At 34.3% G+C, this 21558-nt stretch overlaps 3 protein-coding genes and 1 long non-coding RNA gene across 5 annotated transcripts; 2 read left to right on the top strand and 2 right to left on the bottom strand.

Moving 5' to 3' along the window:
- Nucleotides 1–6828: 6828 nt before the first annotated feature.
- On the bottom strand, nucleotides 6829–7878 carry LOC105955858 (hypothetical protein). The gene has a single exon (XM_088825624.1). It carries the CDS (start codon nucleotides 7663–7665, stop codon nucleotides 7030–7032), a length of 636 nt encoding a protein of 211 aa, XP_088681750.1. The 5' UTR covers nucleotides 7666–7878; the 3' UTR covers nucleotides 6829–7029.
- Nucleotides 7879–8910: 1032 nt separating this feature from the next.
- On the top strand, nucleotides 8911–10065 carry LOC148767110 (uncharacterized). Its single transcript, XR_016034517.1, has 4 exons — nucleotides 8911–8948; nucleotides 9028–9062; nucleotides 9819–9884; nucleotides 9965–10065. It is a non-coding gene; the product is annotated as an uncharacterized LOC148767110 (long non-coding RNA).
- An 82-nt stretch (nucleotides 10066–10147) lies between these two features.
- LOC105955845 (uncharacterized) lies at nucleotides 10148–12216 on the top strand. Of its 2 annotated transcripts, XM_088825377.1 has the most exons (4): nucleotides 10148–10218; nucleotides 10799–11345; nucleotides 11446–11755; nucleotides 11830–12216. In XM_088825377.1, the coding sequence occupies exons 2-4, from the start codon at nucleotides 10857–10859 to the stop codon at nucleotides 12057–12059; spliced, it is 1029 nt and encodes a 342-aa protein (XP_088681503.1). In that variant the 5' UTR covers nucleotides 10148–10218; nucleotides 10799–10856; the 3' UTR covers nucleotides 12060–12216. The 2 variants fall into 2 exon arrangements, with proteins under 2 accessions (XP_088681503.1, XP_088681504.1); XM_088825378.1 differs by lacking the exon at nucleotides 10148–10218 and having other exon boundaries at nucleotides 10754–11345.
- Nucleotides 12217–14399: 2183 nt separating this feature from the next.
- On the bottom strand, nucleotides 14400–19527 carry LOC105955868 (receptor-like cytosolic serine/threonine-protein kinase RBK1). The gene is made up of 8 exons (XM_012979666.2): nucleotides 19005–19527; nucleotides 17923–18474; nucleotides 16969–17226; nucleotides 16084–16238; nucleotides 15916–15995; nucleotides 15692–15827; nucleotides 15084–15233; nucleotides 14400–14943 (listed from the first exon to the last, which is right to left on the bottom strand). Exons 1-8 carry the CDS (start codon nucleotides 19009–19011, stop codon nucleotides 14785–14787), a joined length of 1497 nt encoding a protein of 498 aa, XP_012835120.1. The 5' UTR covers nucleotides 19012–19527; the 3' UTR covers nucleotides 14400–14784.
- Nucleotides 19528–21558: the final 2031 nt, after the last annotated feature.

Below are 21558 nucleotides of genomic sequence, written 5' to 3'. Positions count from 1 at the left end.
GGGATCGTGAAATTCGTCTAAAGAGAGCGACCTAGTCCGCGCCTCACCTTGCCTATCCGACGAGTTATTTACAATATTTCGAGCATATTCCCAACAATTTAAGATGAAATTCTTCGTATTCCCAATGGAGAGGCCTGCTGCTGTTGCAACTTCTGCTGCCTCTACCGGAACAAACGAGCTCAACCGACCATTCCGCTTCAATGGGCAGTTTTTTCGACGATGGGCTAAAAAGGTGTTGTTCTACTTGAAACTCATGAAGGTGGCGTGTATTATTACCGATGACAATCCCAATCACATAGACGCCACTGCGTTTGACGAACAACAAAAACGAGATCACGACACGTTGCTCAAAAAATGGGCAAACGACGAAGAAGACTGTAGAAATTATATACTCAACTGTCTTTCCGACGAGTTGTATGATTTCTACTCCAACTCTTACTCATCCGCGAGAAAAAATTGGGCAGCCTTGGAAGACAAGTACGACTCCGAAGAAGCTGGCACTAAGAAGTACGCATGTAGCCGATATTTCAACTTTCGCATGGTGGAAGAGAAACCGGTGCTCGATCAAATCCATGACCTCCAAATGATTGTCCACGACATCGAAACGGAGGGCATCAAGATCGACGAACAAATGCAAGTCGCCGCCATAATCGACAAGCTACCGGAATCGTGGAAGGAATTCCAAAAGACGCTCCTACACAAACAAAGCGAGTTGAAGTTGGTTAATCTCATGGCACGGCTGCGAATCGAGGAAGAAGCAAGGAAACAAGACAAAGGAAGTTATCGCGAAAAGGTACATTTAGTTTCTGCAAATAATGGACCTAAAAAGAATTATGCTCACCTTAAACCTAAGGGTAAATTTATGAAGTCAAATGGAAATAATAAATTTACATCTAACAAGTATCCTAGTCAGAATTCACATTTTGGCCCAAACAAAGGTTACCATGCTCCATCTTATAATCGGCCACCACCGAGAAACAATGGATATGCGCTTAATGCTTGCTTTGTCTGCGGAAAACCGGGTCACAAGGCAAAAGACTGTAATCATCGAAAAACCGGTGCTCCACAGGCGAATGTAACTCAAGCTGTTGAAGAACCATTAGTGGCGATGGTCACCGAAATCAACATGCTTGAAAATAATGATGGGTGGTGGTTAGATACTGGTGCGTCGAGGCACGTGAGTCACGACAAAACCTTGTTCGAAACTTATACCTCTTCCGAGGATAACAAGGTGCTACTTGGTGATTCTCACACTGTTAATGTGATGGGCATGGGCAACGTCCACTTGAAGTTTACTTCGGGCCGTGTGGTTATTCTGAAGGATGTTCTTCATGTTCCTGCTATTAGAAAGAATTTAGTTTCTGGTTTTATGCTTAATAAGGCTGGTTTCAAACAAGTCATAGAGGCAGATCAATTTGTACTTTCTAAGGGTGGTGCTTTTGTTGGTAAAGGCTATGCTTGTGATGGCATGTTTAAACTTAATGTTGAAATAAATGATACTTCTGCTTATGTCGCTTCTTGTGTTAATATGTGGCATGCACGTCTTTGTCATGTTAATAGTAAATATGTGAAAAATATGAGTAAAGTGGGCATGATACCTAATTTTCATAATAATTTTGAAAAATGTGAATATTGTAGTATGACTAAAATCACTAAACAACCACATTTTAAAGTTGATAAAACGACTGAATTTTTAGAATTAATTCATTCTGATATTTGTGAATTTGAAGGTATTTTAACTCGAGGTGGCAAAAAATATTTTATTACTTTTATTGATGATTTTTCAAGATATTGTTATATTTATCTTTTGAAAAATAAAAGTGATGCTTTTGAAAAACTTGTGATTTTTATTAAAGAAGTGGAAAATCGTTTTGAAAGAAAAATCAAGTCTTTTCGAACTGATAGAGGTAAAGAATATGATTCACTTGGCCTTAGATCTCATATTGAATCCTTAGGGATCGTACATCAAGTCACCGCTCCTTATTCTCCTCAATCAAATGGAGTTGCTGAAAGAAAAAAATAGATCTTTGATTAATTTGACTAATGCTATGCTCGCTAGTTCAAATGCACCTAATTATTTGTGGGGTGAAGCTGTGTTAACTGCTAATTATGTTTTAAATCGAGTACCTAGAAAACATGATTTAATTACTCCTTTTGAATTATGGCAACATCGAAAACCAAATGTGAGTTATTTTAAAATTTGGGGTTGTCTTGCTTATGTGAGAATTTATGATCCTAAAATTCCTAAATTAGGAATTAAAGCTTATAAATGTGTTTTTCTTGGTTATGCTGATTCTAGTAAAGCGTATAGATTTCTTGACTTAGAAAATAATGTTGTAATTGAATCTTTAGATGCCATATTTCATGAAGATAAGTTTCCCTATAAATTGAGAAATAGTGGGGGTAATAATAAATCTATAGAAGAACCTAGTTCATCTAGGATCACTATCACCAATGAGAACATAGACGAACCTAGTGTTGAAATTGAACCTAGAAGAAGTAAGAGACCTAGAATTGAGAGGGACTTTGGTCTTGATTATTTAATTTATAACGTAGAAAATGATCCTATAACCATTAATGAAGCTCTATCATCCCCTGATTCTGATTTGTGGAGAGAAGCCATTAATAATGAAATGGATACTCTAATTTCTAATGGAACTTGGAAATTAGTTGACTTACCTCCCGGTTGCAATGCGATAGGTTGTAAATGGATTCTTAAAAAGAAGCTTAATCCCGACGGTTCTATTGATAAATATAAAGCGAGATTAGTTGCTAAGGGTTTTAAACAAAAAGATGATATAGATTTCTTTGATACTTTTTCTCCTGTGACTAGAATTACATCCATAAGAATGTTGATTGCTGTTGCATCTATTCATAATTTAATTATTCATCAAATGGATGTGAAAACTGCATTTTTATATGGTGATTTAGAAGAAGAATTGTATATGGAACAACATGAAGGGTTTGTTCAACTTGGTCATGAGAAAAAAAGTATGCCAATTGATTAAATCTTTATATGGTCTAAAACAAGCTCCCAAACAATGGCATGAGAAATTTGATCGTTGTATGCTCACTAGTGGCTTTAAATGCAATGAGAGTGATAAATGTATTTATTATATGTGTAGAGAAAAATTGCATGTTATTATATGTTTATATGTTGATGATTTCCTAATCTTTGGATCTAATATAGAAATTGTGAATTTTGCTAAGGCTTTACTTAAAAATAATTTTGATATGAAAGATATGGGTGAAGCAAATGTGATACTTGGCATGAAAATAACTAGAGTAAAGGAAGGTATATGTCTTGATCAATGTCACTATGTTGAAAAAATCTTGAAAAAATATAATTATTTTGATTGCAATCCTATGTGCACCCCTTTTAATAATGTTGTTAAATTGCGTCCTACTTTAAGTGACAATGATGTGGTAGATCAAAAATTATATGCGAGTATCATTGGTAGCCTTAGATATGCAACTGATTGTACAAGACCCGATATTGCTTATGCTGTTGGTGTGTTGAGTCAATTCACACATAGACCTAATGCTGAACATTGGGAAGCTTTGAGAAGAGTCATGGGTTATCTTAAGAGAACCATGGACTACGGAATATTTTATAAATCACATCCTGCTACCGTTGAGTGTTTCAGTGATGCTGATTGGAATACTGAGTCTGATAACTCATTTTCTACAACTGGCTACGTGTTTACATTAGGTGGAGGAGCTATATGTTGGCGCTCAAAAAAGCAACATATTATAGCTAAATCCACTATGGAGGCTGAGTTGATTGCACTAGCCTCAGCGAGTGAAGAGGCAAGTTGGTTGCGAGATCTACTATATGAAATTCCAATGTGGGAGAAACCAATGCCTCCTGTTTTGCTAAATTGTGATAGCAAAGCTGCGATTGGCCGAGTGCAAAATAAATTCTACAATGGTAAATCAAGAACCATTAGAAGAAAACATAGCACTGTGAGGTCATATGTGAACAATGGTGCCGTAACCATTGAATTTGTGAAATCGTGCGATAATCTTGCGGATCCGTTTACAAAATCTCTAGCTAGAGAAAAAGTTTTGACAACATCGAGGGGGATTGGACTAAAGCCTAAAGAATTGTAAAAGTTGTTGATGAGGATACTACCACCTAGGGACTAGAGATCCTAAGAACTAGGCGAAGAAAAACGAATCTGAAAGCAACTTGATTGTGATAAAAGTGCACACTTTTATTATCCAACCCAATGATGCGTGTGCACAAATAAAGCTCGTAACGAATTGTGAGGATGAGATTTTGATCTCTTAATGAATTCTATAGTCCTAATGGGTGGGGTGTTGGAGTTACGTAAACATCCTTGATAGAATTCACCTATGTGAGTGTGGAAGTGGGGCCGCTTTCTATGAGAATTATAGGCTATTCTCTAGAGCACTCACTAAAAATGGGGTAAGGCACAAGGCCGCTAATGTGCCGGCTTTAAGAAGCTTATTCGGGACACTCGAATATTATGTGTGCATTATAATTCTACGTACCCCAAGGATCACTGTTTCAAGGCTAAGTCTACTTTGATTCTAGTACGGGAAATATAATGAACTAAGTGAAGGTTTCAAGGCATTGCCCACTTTCATTATGCATAATATTCTCTTAAGAACTCAAAACATTAAATTGTTTTTAATTTATTTATAAAATAAGTGGGGGATTGTTGGAATATTTTATAAATAAATGTGCAATTTTCAAATCATATTCGGCTGACAAATGTGAAGATTTGTCAGTTACAAAAAATGATTTTTTAAGTCTCCAGACTTCAATGTTTTTGACCCAATATTAAATTATTATTTAAAGGCTACTTAAAGGCTACAAACGTTTTTTACAAGTTACAAATCAGCATTTCAAAATTCAAATTCAAAGGCAATTATTTTATTTTAATTATACCATTTACTTCACAAATAAAACGGCCCTGATTTTTGTTCATATAAAAGCTGCCATGCTGATTTCATTTCGAACCACTTCGATGCCAACAAAAACTTCTCCTCTTTACCAACTAAATTGTTATCTTTTGAGTTCTTATAAGTGTCGGGTGCAAGCTTCTTGCTTCACTTGATAGTGCGGTTTCTTGTGAAGCTACAGCAACGAGATAGGCTGGGCTGTTGTATCCCATAGGCGACACGATTGCGACCTTACTACACCTCAACGAGAAGGGATCGTGAAATTCGTCTTAAGAGAGCGACCTAGTCCGCGCCTCACCTTGCCTATCCGACGAGTTATTTACAATATTTCGAGCATATTCCCAACAGCTTTATTCATAATTGGTTTGCATAGGCATATAGTGAACCGTTTATGAATAATAGACTCATAATACACGCGACAGCGGGTTATGAGTAAATTAGTGTCTGTGGTTAATAATCAGGAATCATATATTTCATAATTGAGGGGTTTTGGGTGAGCAATTCTTGCATAGGGGGGAGATGAAATCCTAGATCCGTTTTTACTTGATATTTTCTCGTGTTTTGCTTTCATAATTAGTTTAATTATTTAGTTGATTAAATTTCACAACCTTGCGTAGGCTGGATAAAAACCATAATTGTTAGAATTTGGTACTTAGGATTAGATAATTTGAGTATTTTCTATGGGATCGACATCCGACTCTCATGAGTTCACTTTTACTACTTGTTTGTGATACGTGCACTTGCGTGTTAGGTAGTTTGCACAATTTTTTTCAGCACATGAACCACCACCACCACGTGGGCCCCACCGAAGCCGCCTCGACGCCGCCACCGATGAATCACATGATGATGCAGTCGCCCCAGGAGTTTTTCATCTGGCCCCACCAATCGTATAATTAATGACATGACATAAGCTCTCTATAGTTTGTTAGCTACATTAATAGGGTCTTAATTCTACTAATTGTCTTTTTTAACATGTAGCTCGCGATCGATATCTCGACAAATTTACGGTTTTAGTTTGATTATAGGGTTTTAAGGTTTTTTTTATTTAATTTTAGATGTAATGTCGAATGTATGATAGGAGGCGGCGCTTCTTTGGTATGGATTAATTTTCAACCTGTTTTCCATTGCCATATAAGGGTGCAGCCTTTGTGAAGTATAGATCAATTTTGTTGAATTGACATACATAAACTCCATACTTATTATTAATCCATACTTGTTTGAGTGGCTCTCCCTTTTTTTTTTTCCTGCAAATTACAACCATCATCTCAACTGTATATTGTTTCCATCTTTACTTTGTCAAATTATCTACTAAATGAAGGGTTTTTTTGTAAATTGATGTCATCTTAGGGGTGTGGCCTTTCTTTTTATTTCTTTTTACTTTTTTTTCAATCATTTGATGGTCATTTTCAAGAAGCTTGACTTGTTTTGTGGAAAGTTTGTGAAAAGGAAAAATGGGATTGGTCATTTATGGTGGGATAAAACTCTATTTTTAGGCATTGCACTATGTATTTAACTGTCTATATTTTATGCTATATTGGATAGATTTTTACCATTTATACACTCGCACCCATATTGGTGTGTGTAGATCAACAGTAAAAAATCATCTAATGTAATCTTCACCGGGTGTAGCATAGAAATAACCGTAATAAGCAAGCTCTTACTGCTTTTAGTGTTTTAGATTTATTCTGGGTAATTATAAGTTGAGTGTAATATTTTATTTATGGGAAATTTTGTATAAACTTTTGAATTGTGATAGATAAAAGGTCATGGATATTACACCCGATGATATACACATGGTGATTTTAAAACGTAGATATGTACAAATAATTACCAATTAAACACAAACTGTATATTTGTTATTATGCGTAAATTCATGATTTAAGATCATCCAGTGTATGTTTGTAATAATGTGTAAATTTATAGTTTAAAATCATCAGTGTATGTAACCGGGTGTAGCGACTACAAAACTCTAAACACTAAAAAGAAAAATCATAAATTTCAAAAGTTACAAAAGTTATTCCAAGGTAGAGGTGATAACTCAAAAAAAGAAAAAAAAGAAAAATAAAAATAAAAAAATAAAAAAATAAAAAACACAAATTATGGGCCGACTCGGCCCAAACCGTCACGGGCCTCCACAAAACCGGGTTCAATTTTCAGCGCCGCCGCAAAAGCATTCATTGCGTCTTCTTTCAGCCCCTTAATTTCATAACACCGGCCCAACAAGCAAAACGCTTTACAATTATCCGGGTTAAGCCCGACCGCTTCGACCAGGTCCGAAATCGCCGAGTCGACCCGCCTCTTCCGGTTCATCTCGAACTGCAACTCGGCCCTTTTAAACAGAGCGTCTCCCTTTTCCGTCCCGGACAGCATCTTCACCGCCGGCGGCGAAAGCGCCGTATCCAGCGACTTCACGGCGGCGGTCTTGTGGCCCATCAGCCCCTGGGCCATGGCCTTGAGTATGTGGGCGGCGGGATCTCTGGGCTCGAGGGCTAAGGCCTTGTCGGCCTCGTCGGCGGCGGATTTGGCCAGGTTGAAGGCGGTGGATTTGGTCTTGGTGGATCGGGCTCGGGATAGGAGCTGGGCTCCGAGGATGAAGTGGCGGTGGGCCTGGTTGTTGGGTCGGGTTTTGGATCGGAGCTTGGTGAAGACCCGCTTCGGGAGGCTGTGGAGAACGTAGAAGATGCCTAGGCTGAAAATTAGGATCCCCAATTGGAGGAGGATCTCTCTCTCCATCGCCGGATGATTCGGAGTTTCGGGATGCACGGCGGAGGGCGGCGGTTCCGATGAGCGTTGTAGTATCGTCTGAGCTTTGAGAAGAATATTGGATACTTAATTCGGGTTTGACCCGTTAACGGATATAGGGTTGGTCTTTCAATTGCGTTCTTTCTCGGATACAAATACGTTGACGGTGTTTGAGAATTGCGAAAGTATTTTGGAAAAGTTCGAGCCTTCAGACGAGTTTTTTAGATGTTCCTGAGCTCACGAGTTGGTTCGAGAGTTTTTTTTATTTACTTTAAATATAATTAATATACAATAAAAAATAAATTGATATAAATAATTTAGAAAAAATAATAATTTTACAGGTCTTTTGTTTATTTTGATTTTTTTTTTATTATAAGTTATAAATATAAATTTCTAACAATATTAGTAAAAGTAAAAAAATGTCAAAACGGCTCAAACTCGAGCTCGCTTAAACAGTCAAATTCGGCCCGTTTACACCTTTAACTAGAGCCTAGAGGTCTTGGCAAATAGTAATTCAAAAGTTATAATATTTACTAATAAACTTTAGTTGTTATTTTATTCTAATAAAGTGAATTTAAATATATATCATACAAACACCATTGCATATCGATAAAAGAAAAAAAGAAATAGAAAAATATGAGTTTTCATAATTATTGGGGGATTTTCGAGGGGCATTTTTTTTTTTACAATATTTTGGATTTTTTTTTGAGAATTGGGGTGATTTTGTAATTATTTACAAAAATACAATAAAGCGTCGTTTAAAACGACGCGCTTTAACGGCCGTTGGATTGAGCTGAGATTGACGGCCGGATCTCCTATCTTGCCTCCTAATCTGACGGCCAGGGATAGATCGCAAGATCTGACGGTCGCTAAAACGCGTCATTTTGAACGACGCGCTTTAACGGCCGTTGGATTGAGCTGAGATTGACGGCCGGATCTCCTATCTTGCCTCCTAATCTGACGGCCAGGGATAGATCGCAAGATCTGACGGTCGCTAAAACGCGTCATTTTGAATGACGCGCTTTGACCTGTCAGATGGTCAAACGCGTCATTTCAAACTACGCGTTTTTAGCGGCCGTCCGATTCTTATCGATCTAACGGTCGTGATTTCGGCCGAATATATATATATATATATATATATATATATATATATATATATATATATATATATATATATATATATATATATATATATATATATATATATATATATATATATTTATCCCACCATTCCACATTTGCTGCTGCCTTGCTCCCTTCTTCCCAACACCACCGTAAGTTTTCTTTCTCTCCCTTTTTTATTTGTTAATTATTATTTATTATTGTTTAATTTATATATATTAACTAATGTAGGTAATTTAATTAATTTCAGCAGGGTACTTATTGAGGTAATTTTTTTCACTCTTTCAATTATTATTATAGTTAAATAGAATTTTAACTATTAATATAATTTTGTTAATTTTTTATTAATGGTGGATTAATGAAATTTTGATCTAGTAAATTATCAATTAATTTGGAGATAAATTATTTCCTGTATTGTTAAAATATATATAATTTATTATGAAATTCAAATTTTTATTGTTGTTTTTCGTTGTTATTTTTAGGTTAAACTTTAACTTATGGTGGATTTAAGAAGGAATGTTTGATTGTGTTTAAATAATTTCTGAAATTTAAATTTTTTGTAATGGTTTAAATATGATACGAGTAGAATAATTAGTAGGATAAATTAATTAATTATTAGTGAGTTAGTGGATAAATTGGTAGAATTAGTCATGACATTAGAATAGGTATTACCTCAACAAGACCATAAATCGTCTTTTTTACCATTAATTTCTTAGTGCCATTAATTTTGACCATAAATCGTCTTTTTTACCATAATTAGGATTTAGATTTCAAATTCATGATTTCAAACCGTTCGAATTTATGGATGTTTGGTCAAAATTCAAAATCAATGACTTCAAAATTCTTATTTTTTTTTCTTTTCAATTTATGAAAATTGTAAAATTACACTTTAGCCCCTCAAGTTTACATCAGTTTCACTTTTGATCCTATGTTTTAATAATTTAACATATTTTTATCTATCTTTTTTTTTTTAAATAATGTCTGAAATTTAAATTTTGGTGTGTTTTGATTGTTATAATTAGGTGAAATGTAATTTGTGGTTGATTGAGAAGGGATTTACGCTGCTAGCAAATAATAATTATTTGGAGGTATTTATTTGTTATATTGGACAAATATTATTATTTTTAATTGCTGAAATTTTAATTTTGTTTTTTATTGTTATAACTAGGTGGAAGCTTAATTTGTGGTGTTTTGAGAAGGGATTTTTGTAGCTAGCAAATAATAATATTTTGAAGGTAATTATTTGTTATATTGTACAAATGTAGTACAACTTGGAGCTGTTTTTTTTTTTTCCCCATTTTTAAATAATTGCTGAAATTTTTATTTTGATGGTCTTTTTATTATTATAAATAGGTGGAAGTTCAACTTGTGATGGATTGAGTAGTGATTGTGGGTGCTAGCAAATCTACAATTATCTTTGAGGTAAATTAAATATTTTATTGGTTAATTTAAGTCTTACTTGAATGATAAGTTTGCTAATTTATACAAATTGTTTGTTTTTAACTGGTTAGTGTTATATGAATATGTCGAAAAATTACGAGTTACACAATGTGTTTAGGATTTATAATATACAAATTAATAGTTTTGGAACTATCAAATTATAAAAAGAATTAGAAATTTTCAAATATTAATTGTTTGTTTTAACTGATTTATAATATAACATAAGTGTTTGTAGCTATAAAAAAAAATAGAAAATATTAAATATTTCGAAATAAAAATAATAATCTCAAAATATCAAAATATTGGGTTTCAATGGCGACTCCGGGTAGGAATACTGTCAAAGTTTTCGTGTACATAGGAGGCCAGATTGTTTTTCTTCAAAACATTTAATTACTTAGATTTTTTTCTAAAATTTTCTAAATAAAACCTTTTATTTTTGTCATTTTGAATTTCTTTTTTTTTTCTTAAATGTCTTCCGGCAGTTCAAATTCTCAACAACAATATGATTTTAAACCTTATCTTTATTATTATCTTTAGTTTAATATATAATAATATATCACAGGTGGACCAACCATGTCAGCTTCATTGAGACTGGTGCACATGTTCTTCGTATTTTTAGGATGATGTTGGATCAGATGCTCCCAGATCAGTTTATATGGATGCCATATGATATGGATGATCCGGAGTATCAGGCTGTAGGTGGTGATTCAGATATCATATGTTCAGGTATATGGGTATCGAGAGTCCCCCTGATATGCTACGCAATTGTGGAGATGCATCGACCAGACAGAGTAGTACGTCAGTTCGGGATGGTACAACTCATACCCGAACCTCCTGAAAATACTGAGACGGATTTCCGGATGCACGTCAATGCTAACCGTACAGGTGCTACCAACCGAGACTGGAGTCTTACACATGTTTCGCATGTTACCGCTTGGGATAATATGCTCAATTATATTATTGATTATCCATATGCCAGTGACAGTCAGACTACAGAAGATGGTTATTTTGAGTGGTATGAACTGCACACACGTCGTTTCATATCACCGATTACCCCATCTGATCGTACAGGATTTCAGGTTGGAGGTCAGATTTCAATGGATACAGTGGTACGTATTCAAATTTATTTATTATAAAATTTTGTGTATTATATAATTTTTATTAATGTATGTCTTCTAAAAATAAAATATTTCTTATTACTTATTTCAGATTCAGCATCTTCGATCGTTGATTGTTTCTGTTGATGGCGGAGACATGCCCCGGGATGGCTATCGTTCGTATTTACCGACTCTCAGAACATGTCTTAATGTCTTAGAGTCTCGACACGGACCTTCAGATAGGCCTCAATCTGAGATGCCTTATACTCAGACTCACCCTCAGACTCAGACTCAGATACCACAGTCTCAAATGCCTCAGTCACAGACTCAGATGTACGCTGGCGAGGCAGGAACTTCTTCTCGTGCATATTATCCGGCATTCGATAATTATACAGATCCTAGATCACACGGGCATCCATCTGGTATGTTTAGTACCTTTGATTTTATTTTTAATACTATCTATAACTGTGAGTATAATATAATCTCGTTGATGCAGATCCGGACACCCCATACCCCTACTTTAATCCGAATATGAATTCGGAAGACCCAGTTCATTTGGGGTCTACGCATCAGTTTTCGTCTTCGCGACCGGTAGATCATCAGATCACACCTATTCCTTATTCTCAATCCGCAAATTCTTCGAGTGATGAGGATGAACAAGTTGGTAGAGGGCACAGGACTAGAAGGCCCCCGAGATGTGGCACCGGAGGTCACCGTCATTGGTGATATTATTATTGTAGTTTATGTTGGTTATTTATTAAAACTTTTTAGTATTTTAGTTATTCAATAAAAAACAAATTAAATAGACTAAAGGATTTAGAGACAAAAAATATTTCCCAATAATTAGGCATTTTATTTTTATTTAATAAAATATGGAAATCGGACGGAATGGATCGGAAATGCTTTTTTTGGAAATTTTCCAATTTTTTCGGAAGTTAAAAATAGGTTCCAATTTACGTTCCAAAAAAATCGGAATTTCAAAATCCATTCCAATTTCGGAATACCTCGGAATCGACGGAATTTCGGAATTTTCGGAAATTACATTAATTCTTAATGTTTTGTTCCAAAATCGGAAATAATGGTAATTTTTAGTATTGTTTTTTAATATTTTCATAATTTTCCGGCTAAAGGCAAGAATCCAAAGCAAAGTTCAATCAAATAAAATTTAAACACGTGTAAAAACAACATAATTGATTTATCAAAGCAACTATAATTCTTGCAAAACATCAATAGAAAAATAATTCAAAAATACAATATATATATATATATATATATATATTTCCAACATAATTCAAACATGATTATTTCAGAAATACAATCGGATCGGAAATCGGAATTTCCAATAATTTTATATGTAATTCCAATTCCGTTCCAAAAATAATCGGAAAAATCGGAAATCGGAATATCGGAAATTGGAATGAAAAAAAATGTTCCAAATTCGTATTATTTTATAGTGAATTATAAAATAAATTGCATAAATAAATGAAGGAAAATTTTTAAAATACAATATATAATTAATTTAAAATTAAAATTCAATTAAGTATTCCAATTTAACAATAAAAAGAATTAAGTAAATTTAAAAAACCTTAGCTCAAATCCAGCCGTTGATATAAACACAATCCAACGGCTGGTAAAAGGCGTCATATTAAATGACGCTGTAATCCAGTGTGGCGGGTCAAAGGGCGTCGTTTTGAATGACGCCTTTTAACGGCCGTCCGATTGCCCAGATTAATCTCTGGCCGTCAGATTAGGAGGACAAGATAGGAGATCCGGCCGTCAATCTCAGCTCAATCCAACGGCCGTTAAAGCGCGTCGTTTTAAACGACGCTTTATTGTATTTTTGTAAATAATTACAAAATCACCCCAATTCTCAAAAAAAAAAACCGAAATATTGTAAAAAAAAAATTGCCCGGATTTTCGATATATGCCCAACCATTACACTAATAAAAAATGTTCAACCTCATTTTTCTCATTTGAGAAAAGTTACACACTTTGAGTGGTTCTAATACAATATTTATCTTCATCCTAGATGCCAACAATTATTTTTTTTCTCACTAACGACTGCCGCCGCTGCACCATCATCTGGACATTAAATAACTCCACTGCTCTGGATATAAAAAACCTCTATCGCCGTCGAGGAGTCCAACAAACACCTCCATCACCGTCGATGCACCATCGTCTGGACATCAAACACCTACACTGTTGGTATTGAAATAACCCTTCTCTCATAAACCGGCAACTTCATCCTCTATGTCCCCGACCAACATATCTCGTGGTTGAGTTTCTTCCATCCCGTCCGATACACTCCAGTTTTTCTGTCGTCGATTTTAATATTGTTATGTGACAATTTACTTAATCGACTTATAGTCTCGATTAATAAATCAACCATGTTTCTTTATAATTGATTTATGATTTTTAGGCTAATATACACTTTAATATTTTAATCAAATATATTCGATTGATAAATCAAATATCCAAACAACGTAGTCGCTTTACATCCAATTTAATCCATAATTTTGCAAAAAAAAAAAACATAAGGTAATCTAGAATTTCGCGAAAAAACATAATTGAGTGAGTTATCACTAATTACGTACAAAGAGTGAACCTACCTCAGTGGAATTTCAAAACGGAGTGTTTTCACTAATTTTTCCTAATTATTAAAGTGATTTTAAACAAAAACTATTGTTGGCTATGTATTTGTAAAATTATAAGATAAACAACTTATTTCAAGAAAAACGAAAACACGCGTTGCATTTGCAAATGTCGGATATAAATTATGAGCCGAAAGAAATCATAATTTATTTTCAAAACTTTTGCATACACCACCGCCACTTCACTTTGTGAAGGTAGTTTCAGTCAATTTGTAAACAATCGCCCTCCAAAATAATTTCTTCGCCACATTGGCAAAGTAGACGTTCCAATAATTGCTGACGATTTTGTAAAACATATACCTGGTAAAATACACTATGTAATTTTGCGCTATTAATCTACACGTTCCAATAGTTGCTCACATGATAGCTATATATCTAACTTCAAAATCATTTAATCTATATAAAAGAAAAAATATTTATATATAAATATCTTTAATTGATTGACACTCTGGTCCAAACTACAATAGTCCATAATGAACCAGCAAAAAAACAAACAGCAAAAAAGAAGGTAGACATTTAAAATTACTACTACTCTTTGATATATATACTCTATTTATAAATATTTTTAGCACCACTTTTCTTCTCAGCTACTACATAGTAGGCAAGCAACAACACTTGAAGATTAATAATAAGAAAAACAAAAACAAAAAAACCAAAAAATTAAAAAAACAATTGCATAAAAACTAAATACACTTTCCATAATACCCTTTTACTAGATCAGAGTAATTAGAAGTTCAATCCATCGATCTTTTTCACGAGGAAAAAAATATCCCCGATTTTTTTTTATAGATAATTACGGATTACTCCATAACTAGTTCCATATGTCGACTTAAGTCCTTAAGGTACGTGGTAGAAGTGTAGTCCTCCAAGTCACACGAGTCCCAAAGCAACGCTCTCATTCCCATCGACTTTTGCTTCATGTCTACTGCTTCATGCTCACCTCTTAACACCTGAACAACCTGCACACGCAAAAAATTAAAATTTAAAATAAATCATGTATATATTACTATTATTATTTTTTGTTTTTTTATTTTTATTTTTTTGCATTGAATATTATGAAGATTATATATAATATATAAAGGGGGTATTCGTTTAGTACTCGAGTCATGTTCGGCCGCATGTTGGGTAAGTGGTGTATGCATATCGAAGCTGCAAACATTGCACGTTTCATTTCTATAACTTCGTAATCTTCTCCTAACTTAGGATCCGCTATTTCTTTGACGTTGTTCTTCTCCAGAAGTGGTTTTGCCTATGAATCACGGGTCAAAAATTATATGTTAGAACTCCATATATATAAAGGTCCCCGTGTTATAAATAGTAGGAAAAAAAACCTCAAATGGTGAATTTTTAGGGGGTTGTTTGCTAATAAAATTGAATTATAGGGGTGGCTTGGCTAATATTTATAACACGGGGACTTTTTTGTAAAATAAATACATGGGTGCTAAATGCAATAAACACAAGATATATATGTGAGGCGAAAATATAGAATGTTGTATTGATCCGGACGCTTAATCGGCCGACGGGTAGTCAAGCCGATTATGAGTTGGATTTTACCCAATTCATTTTGGTTTTTTTCGGTTTTCTAACTATCCATGATCTCGTGACAGTTGAAGATCAACGGTCAAGATTAAATAACTGTAACCGACCTTTTAATTTGTATACGAATGAAAAAAAAACATTAAAGAATTACGAGCGAAAAAATCATACCCACATCACAAGGCTTTGTCGGCTAGAATCAACTGCTCGACGACCCGTTATAAGCTCAAGCAAGAGAACTCCAAAGGCAAACACGTCGGTCTTCTCGTGAACTACACCGTGCATGAAATATTCCGGAGCCATGTACCTATTTTTCGATTAAAAAAAAACGTAAAATTAAAATTAAAAAAAAACGATGAAGGCAACACGAAACTACAAAAAGACGATATTATTACCCAAAAGTGCCTTCAATTGGAGAAACGACATGGTGCAACCATTTCTCCGGTAGCCATTTTGCTAGTCCGAAATCGGATATCTGCACAACATATAAAAAAAAATTCAATATAAAATAAACGAGACAACGTTTTATTCTAGTTAAGATAATATGAAAAAATTAAAAGAACCTGAGGTTGATAATCTTCGCAGAGTAATATATTCGAGGCCGTTATATCTCTATGTATTATACGTCTTTGGCAGTCGCAATGCAGATATTGCAACCCTTCGGCAATACCTATAGCCACCTTATACCTTATTTTCCATTCCAAATTCTCGTCGGAACCTGAAATATCGAACGTATTATTATGTTAGCTAAGAGAAACCACATTATTCGAAACGGAGTAGTTTCATTATATTATTTTCCATTTTTTTTTGTCCAATTTCCCTCGATGGCAAAATTTATTAAGTTTATTGCATTTAGTACCCCCTATGTTATACTGAATTGCTGAAAAACTCCTCATGTTATAAATATTAGCATAAAAAACCCCTATAATGCAATTGTTTTAGCACACAACCCCTAAATGGTGCATTTTGTTAGGGGGTAGTTTGCTAATAAAACTGAATCATAGGATTTTGTTTTGTTAATATTTATAACACATGAAGTTTTTCAGCAGTTCGATGTAACACATGGGTACTAAATGAAAATAAACCCAAAATATATTTGAAAAACATTGGTGAATTCGGTCGTTTACCAAAAAAAAAACCTACGACGCATTTTATGGGACACCCTAAATGGTGAGCATTTGTAGGGGGTAGTTTGCTAATAAAATTGAAATCACGGGTATTTTTTTCAAATATTTATAACACGAAGAGTTTTTTAGAAATTTGGTATAACAAAGGATACTAAATGCAATAAACCGAAAATTTAACTCCCTATTCGCATTTTATCTAGAGTCATTTGAAATCCTTCCCGTTTAAAATCATTTTAAAGCCATTCATTTCAAACCCTTCAATCAGAACGAATATTTATAAATTCGCAGATAAAATTTAGCAAAAATTTGCGAAAATATCACCATGTAATACGGTGGCGAGGCTTCCGTGTGGAGAGAACTTGAGAACAAGGTGCAAACCACGATCGGCACTAAAGCCGATTAATTTGGCAGTATTTGGATGGTCGATGTGAGCTATGATTCCAAGTTCGGACAAGAAGTCGCCAACTTTATCTTCGTCGTTCTTTTGTTGTTTGATTATTTTCTTCACGGCTACAACTTGGCCGTCTGGTAAGAGCCCTTTGTACACTTCAGCATGCCCCCCTTTCCCAATTAACTTCTCTGTTTCAAAAACAAAAATATTGATTCAGGCATTTTATCAAACAGTTGGCCTACAACTCATAAAAGAAGAAAACTTGAAATGTTTGTTCTTGTTGTTACAAACATGGTCAATTTTATCGAACTCATGATTCTTCAAGTTTGTTTTGATTTTAATTCAATTTTGAAAATTTCAATTTGACCTCGATTCGATTGTCAATCGAGTCAAGGTCTAACGAACTTTAATCGAACCGAACACAAATTGAGCTCGAGTAATTTAATTTAATTGTTGTTACTCATATATTATTATTTTGGGCAAATTACGGCCACCCCTGATATAAGGTCAAATTACGAAAAAAAACCCTTATGTTTGGGTAATTACAACCACCCCTCCTGTTAAATATTTTAGTAAAATATCTACACCTCGGTCATTTATCGAACCAAATCGTATAATTCGGTTCGATAAACGGCACGAAATGTTGACGCACCAAAAATTTCGGTACAATTTTACTAAATGAACACCCTTAAATTTACCTCTAGAGGAATTGTATCATAAGAAAATTTCATAGTTGAAAAGTTGCTGCAATCATCCAAACATTATAAGTTTTTTTTCTCGTAATTTGACCTTATCTCATAGGATGGCCGTAATTTACCATATTATTTTTGTCACAGGGGCTAAAATAGTAATTTAAATAAAATTCAATAATATAAATGAATTACCAGGGCTAAAATCGTCAGTAGCTTGCTTAAGCTCCTCATAAGTGAAGTTCCTCCAAGAAGGCTTAGGCACAACAAACTCCCCACAATCGATAGCGTCGGCGGCGCTGTGATTCCGGCCAAGCGGCCGCCGGAAAGCCTTCTTGGACAGATCGTAACCGTATCCTGCGAGCAAAGGAATAGTCGAGAATTTCATGGGAGTCTTTTTCTTCATCTGGCCGAACATTTTCTTCCATTGCAGCGCCGTGCCGTAGCTCATATCCCATGCCATCGCAACCCCACTCTCAGCCGCCGTCGATTTCTCGCTCCCGAAACTTCCGCTCCGGTCAATAGCACTGCTGCCCTGATCCGAATCCGAGCCCGAGCCCGAACCCGTAATGGGTATCTCCAGAACGCCCCTGGGAGAGGATTCATCGTCGGTTTCTTGATTTTTCGTCTCGTTCGTGTCGGAAGATTCCTCGTATTTGTTTCGGATTAAGGAATCTTCTGTGGTTTGTTGATGATTCTCTTTTGCAGCATCTTCTTTGAGATGTTTCTCTTTGTTACTCTGGATTTCTGTTTCCAAAATTTCTTATAGTTAGCAGCAATTCTTTTATAGGGATAATTGCAGTTTCCAACTGCTCAAGTTTGCACATATTTCACATTTGGTCCCCATTTTTATCAAAACACACATTTGGTCTTTATTGTTTCAATAATCTAACATTTTTTGTCATTTCTGTATGACGAGAACAGGCTTTATTCCCTTTAATTTTAATGGAAAATTGACTAAAAATGTGAATTTTTGAAACACGAGGGATTAAATGTTTTTTTAGTGAACATGATGGACTAAATGTGTAATCAGTGCAAACTTGAGGGACGAAAACATAAACATATATAAATATGTGTGTGTGTGTGTGTGTGTTGGAGGTGTTAAAATGTCTTAAAAAATATAGCAGGAATCCTTAAAACTATAGACATATGTATGGGTGTTTTTTGTGTGTGTGTGTGTGTGTGTGTGTGTGAGAGAGAGAGAGAGAGAGAGAGAGAGAGAGAGAGAGAGAGAGAGAGAGAGAGAGAGAGAGAGAGAGAGAGAGAGAGAGAGTTACCTTGCATGATTGCAGCGGAGAATCAAAAAACGATTACGAGAAATTCTGAAAGGAAAGTATTTGAAGAGTTTATTTTTGAGCAAATTCCATTTCGATCTCTCTCCTGTCCTGCAAGAACAGAGGAGAGAGAGAGATCTAGAGAGAGAGAGATGAAGAAGTGGTATATCTTGTGAAGGTTGATATTCTTTGAAGAGAGAAGAGGGAAAATTTAAAGGGAGCACGTACGTAGCTTAATTTGTGGTGAAATAAAGGGAATAAATGCTATATTTATACACCACCCTTTTGATTTATCTAATAATTTCGATTAGTATTAATTAATGTGTAATTAGTGTAATTATTACAGGATGTGAAAGAGTGTTATTATGGCACAACAATTTAGTGTTAATAAAGAAAGTGGTATTGCCCAAATATTGGTAATGAAAATGTTGGGCGTGAATGAATTTGGTTCGTGATTCTTGGCGCAACTGCCGCTTGTACCGTGAGGTATAACTAACCCAACTGATGGATGAGAGTTTTGGTTATACTTTTGTGGGGCAAAGTGCTTTTTTTTTTTCAAGGGTATTTTAGTAAATTATGATTATTTTTTACTTCCCACTTTTTACAGAATTGTTCTTTTGTAAGTGCACAAATCGTTGATCGTTTGCAAATTATATGGTAATTAGAGATTTGTTCGACCCTACACCCGGTGAAAAACACCGGGTGGGTCTTCTGCTGCCACGTGTCTTTTTTTTGTATTTTATAATATATTCCCAGCTAGGGTTTACCTTTAGGGATTTTAGAAAAATAAAAAAAAGACACGTGGCAGCAGAAGACCCACCCGGTGTTTTTCACCGGGTGTAGGATCGAGGGAGCCGTAATTAGATGCTACGGTTGGTTATCTATATTGAGTGATTTCAGCTGTAATTCTACATACAGTCCCACATTTATGTGTATATGTGATTAGTGGTGTTATTTAATCAGATTTATGGTTAAAATTCATTCGAAGTAATAATCATGTGTAGTATTTAACTCCCCTAAATTTTACTCTTACGTTTCGTTTTGTTATATATGTTGAATTAGATGAGACTGAATTAGTTATGTACTGAATAATTAATTATTCGGTTAGTAGCATGTTCGGTTTCTTATATTAGATATTATTAAATTTGTTAAATTCAGTATTGCATATAAATTGTGTACAAAGTCACTTAATTTACAATAATAAGACGTGATTTAAAGGATAAATTTGTCTCTCTTTTTTTCCTATTTAGTCTCCCCGTGCAAAATTAATCGGAGGAGGGGTCCCATGTGGTGTTGTTTGCTACTAATTTAATGAAATAGTAATATTTAATTGTAGGCTTCAACTTTAATAGCGAGTTTTTGAATAAAATACGAATCTTGTCAACTGAACATCTTACTAACTCCTATTATTTAGTCGGTAGAATCTAGTAGTTGTAACCGAACAAAGAACAACTAAGAGAGGATTGGTTATCATCGTATTCATATAAATAATTTTATGGTCAAATTTGTAAGAACAAAATATAAATATCACAAACTATATGTCTATTATCTTATTCGAAGATTGCCACATCAAACCATGAATCTCACGTGAGAGATATTTCAATCTTTTTGAGCCACAATTAAATGAAAAGTATCTCTCTTTCTTCTCACGTGCGTGCATATTTGCCGTGCAATGATGTAAATTAGGTTCCTTGGAAAGCAAAGGATATTTTTTTAAATAATTAAAATATTATTCATGTTTCGTCTCATTAAATCTTAACTCAAATTCATCATAGTAGTTTTATAAACTAATAAATTTCACCATAATTTCAATCTAACTTCCATATTGATTGAGACCGTCAAGATTTTCTAACGTTTAAAAATGATAAATTACGATTACCACCCTAAGGTTTGATCTAATTATAAAAGAAATCCATTTGGTTTGAGAAATTATAATTATCCCCATGAGATTTGTGATTGTCTAACATCTCGTTACGACATTAGTAGTAATAGAATTCGTGATTTCATGGAACAATATTTTCAAAATTAAAGAAAATGCATAAATATTTTTTTGTTATTTATGAATTAGTTAATGCACTTTCGCTCCCCAAACTTTTTAATTTTGTACATTTTAGTCGACAAAAAAAAAATCTTATCTTAAATCACCCCGATATTTCAGCCGCCAAGAAAACTCCCTTGGGTCCGCCCCTACATGCAAAGGTGAAAGTTTGTTGAGACGAAAACGATTGAACCATTAGAGTTTTCGATAAACGACTGCTCCTTGATTAGTTGATATCATCTATCAAGGCTTTAATTAACTGAAGTATAGTTGAATTTTTTTTTTTAAATGTTTGATTAGTTCAATTTCCACTTTGGTTTATTAAGAAATTGTATATTTAACTTTCCCTAATCCAATTGTAAAACCGAATAATCATACAATTGGTTTAAGTACCACTTGTTATATTGTTATTGAATCTTCCAAAGCGTGCATTCAAGTCCAACCAATTCAAAATGTAAGTAAACAAATGACAATGAGGATTAATAGTGACATTACTATTAAATTAGTATCTAATTATAT

Source organism: Erythranthe guttata, chromosome 11 (assembly GCF_056151865.1).
Source record: "Erythranthe guttata isolate IM_541 chromosome 11, IM_541, whole genome shotgun sequence".
Classification (NCBI taxonomy): Eukaryota; Viridiplantae; Streptophyta; class Magnoliopsida; order Lamiales; family Phrymaceae; genus Erythranthe; species Erythranthe guttata.
This window is presented reverse-complemented; position numbering and strand designations above follow the sequence as displayed.

Coding starts and splice junctions, on each gene's coding strand:
- LOC105955858 (XM_088825624.1), bottom strand. CDS start 7,665: ATGGAGAGAGAGATCCTCCTCCAATTGGGGATCCTAATTTTCAGCCTA.
- LOC105955868 (XM_012979666.2), bottom strand. Junction 16,239..16,968: donor CCTCGCCACCGTATTACATG/GTGATATTTTCG, acceptor TCGATATTTCAG/GTTCCGACGAGAATTTGGAA. Junction 15,996..16,083: donor GCGAAGATTATCAACCTCAG/GTTCTTTTAATT, acceptor TATGTTGTGCAG/ATATCCGATTTCGGACTAGC.
- LOC105955845 (XM_088825377.1), top strand. CDS start 10,857: ATGATGTTGGATCAGATGCTCCCAGATCAGTTTATATGGATGCCATAT. Junction 11,346..11,445: donor AGATTTCAATGGATACAGTG/GTACGTATTCAA, acceptor TACTTATTTCAG/ATTCAGCATCTTCGATCGTT. Junction 11,756..11,829: donor ATCACACGGGCATCCATCTG/GTATGTTTAGTA, acceptor TCGTTGATGCAG/ATCCGGACACCCCATACCCC.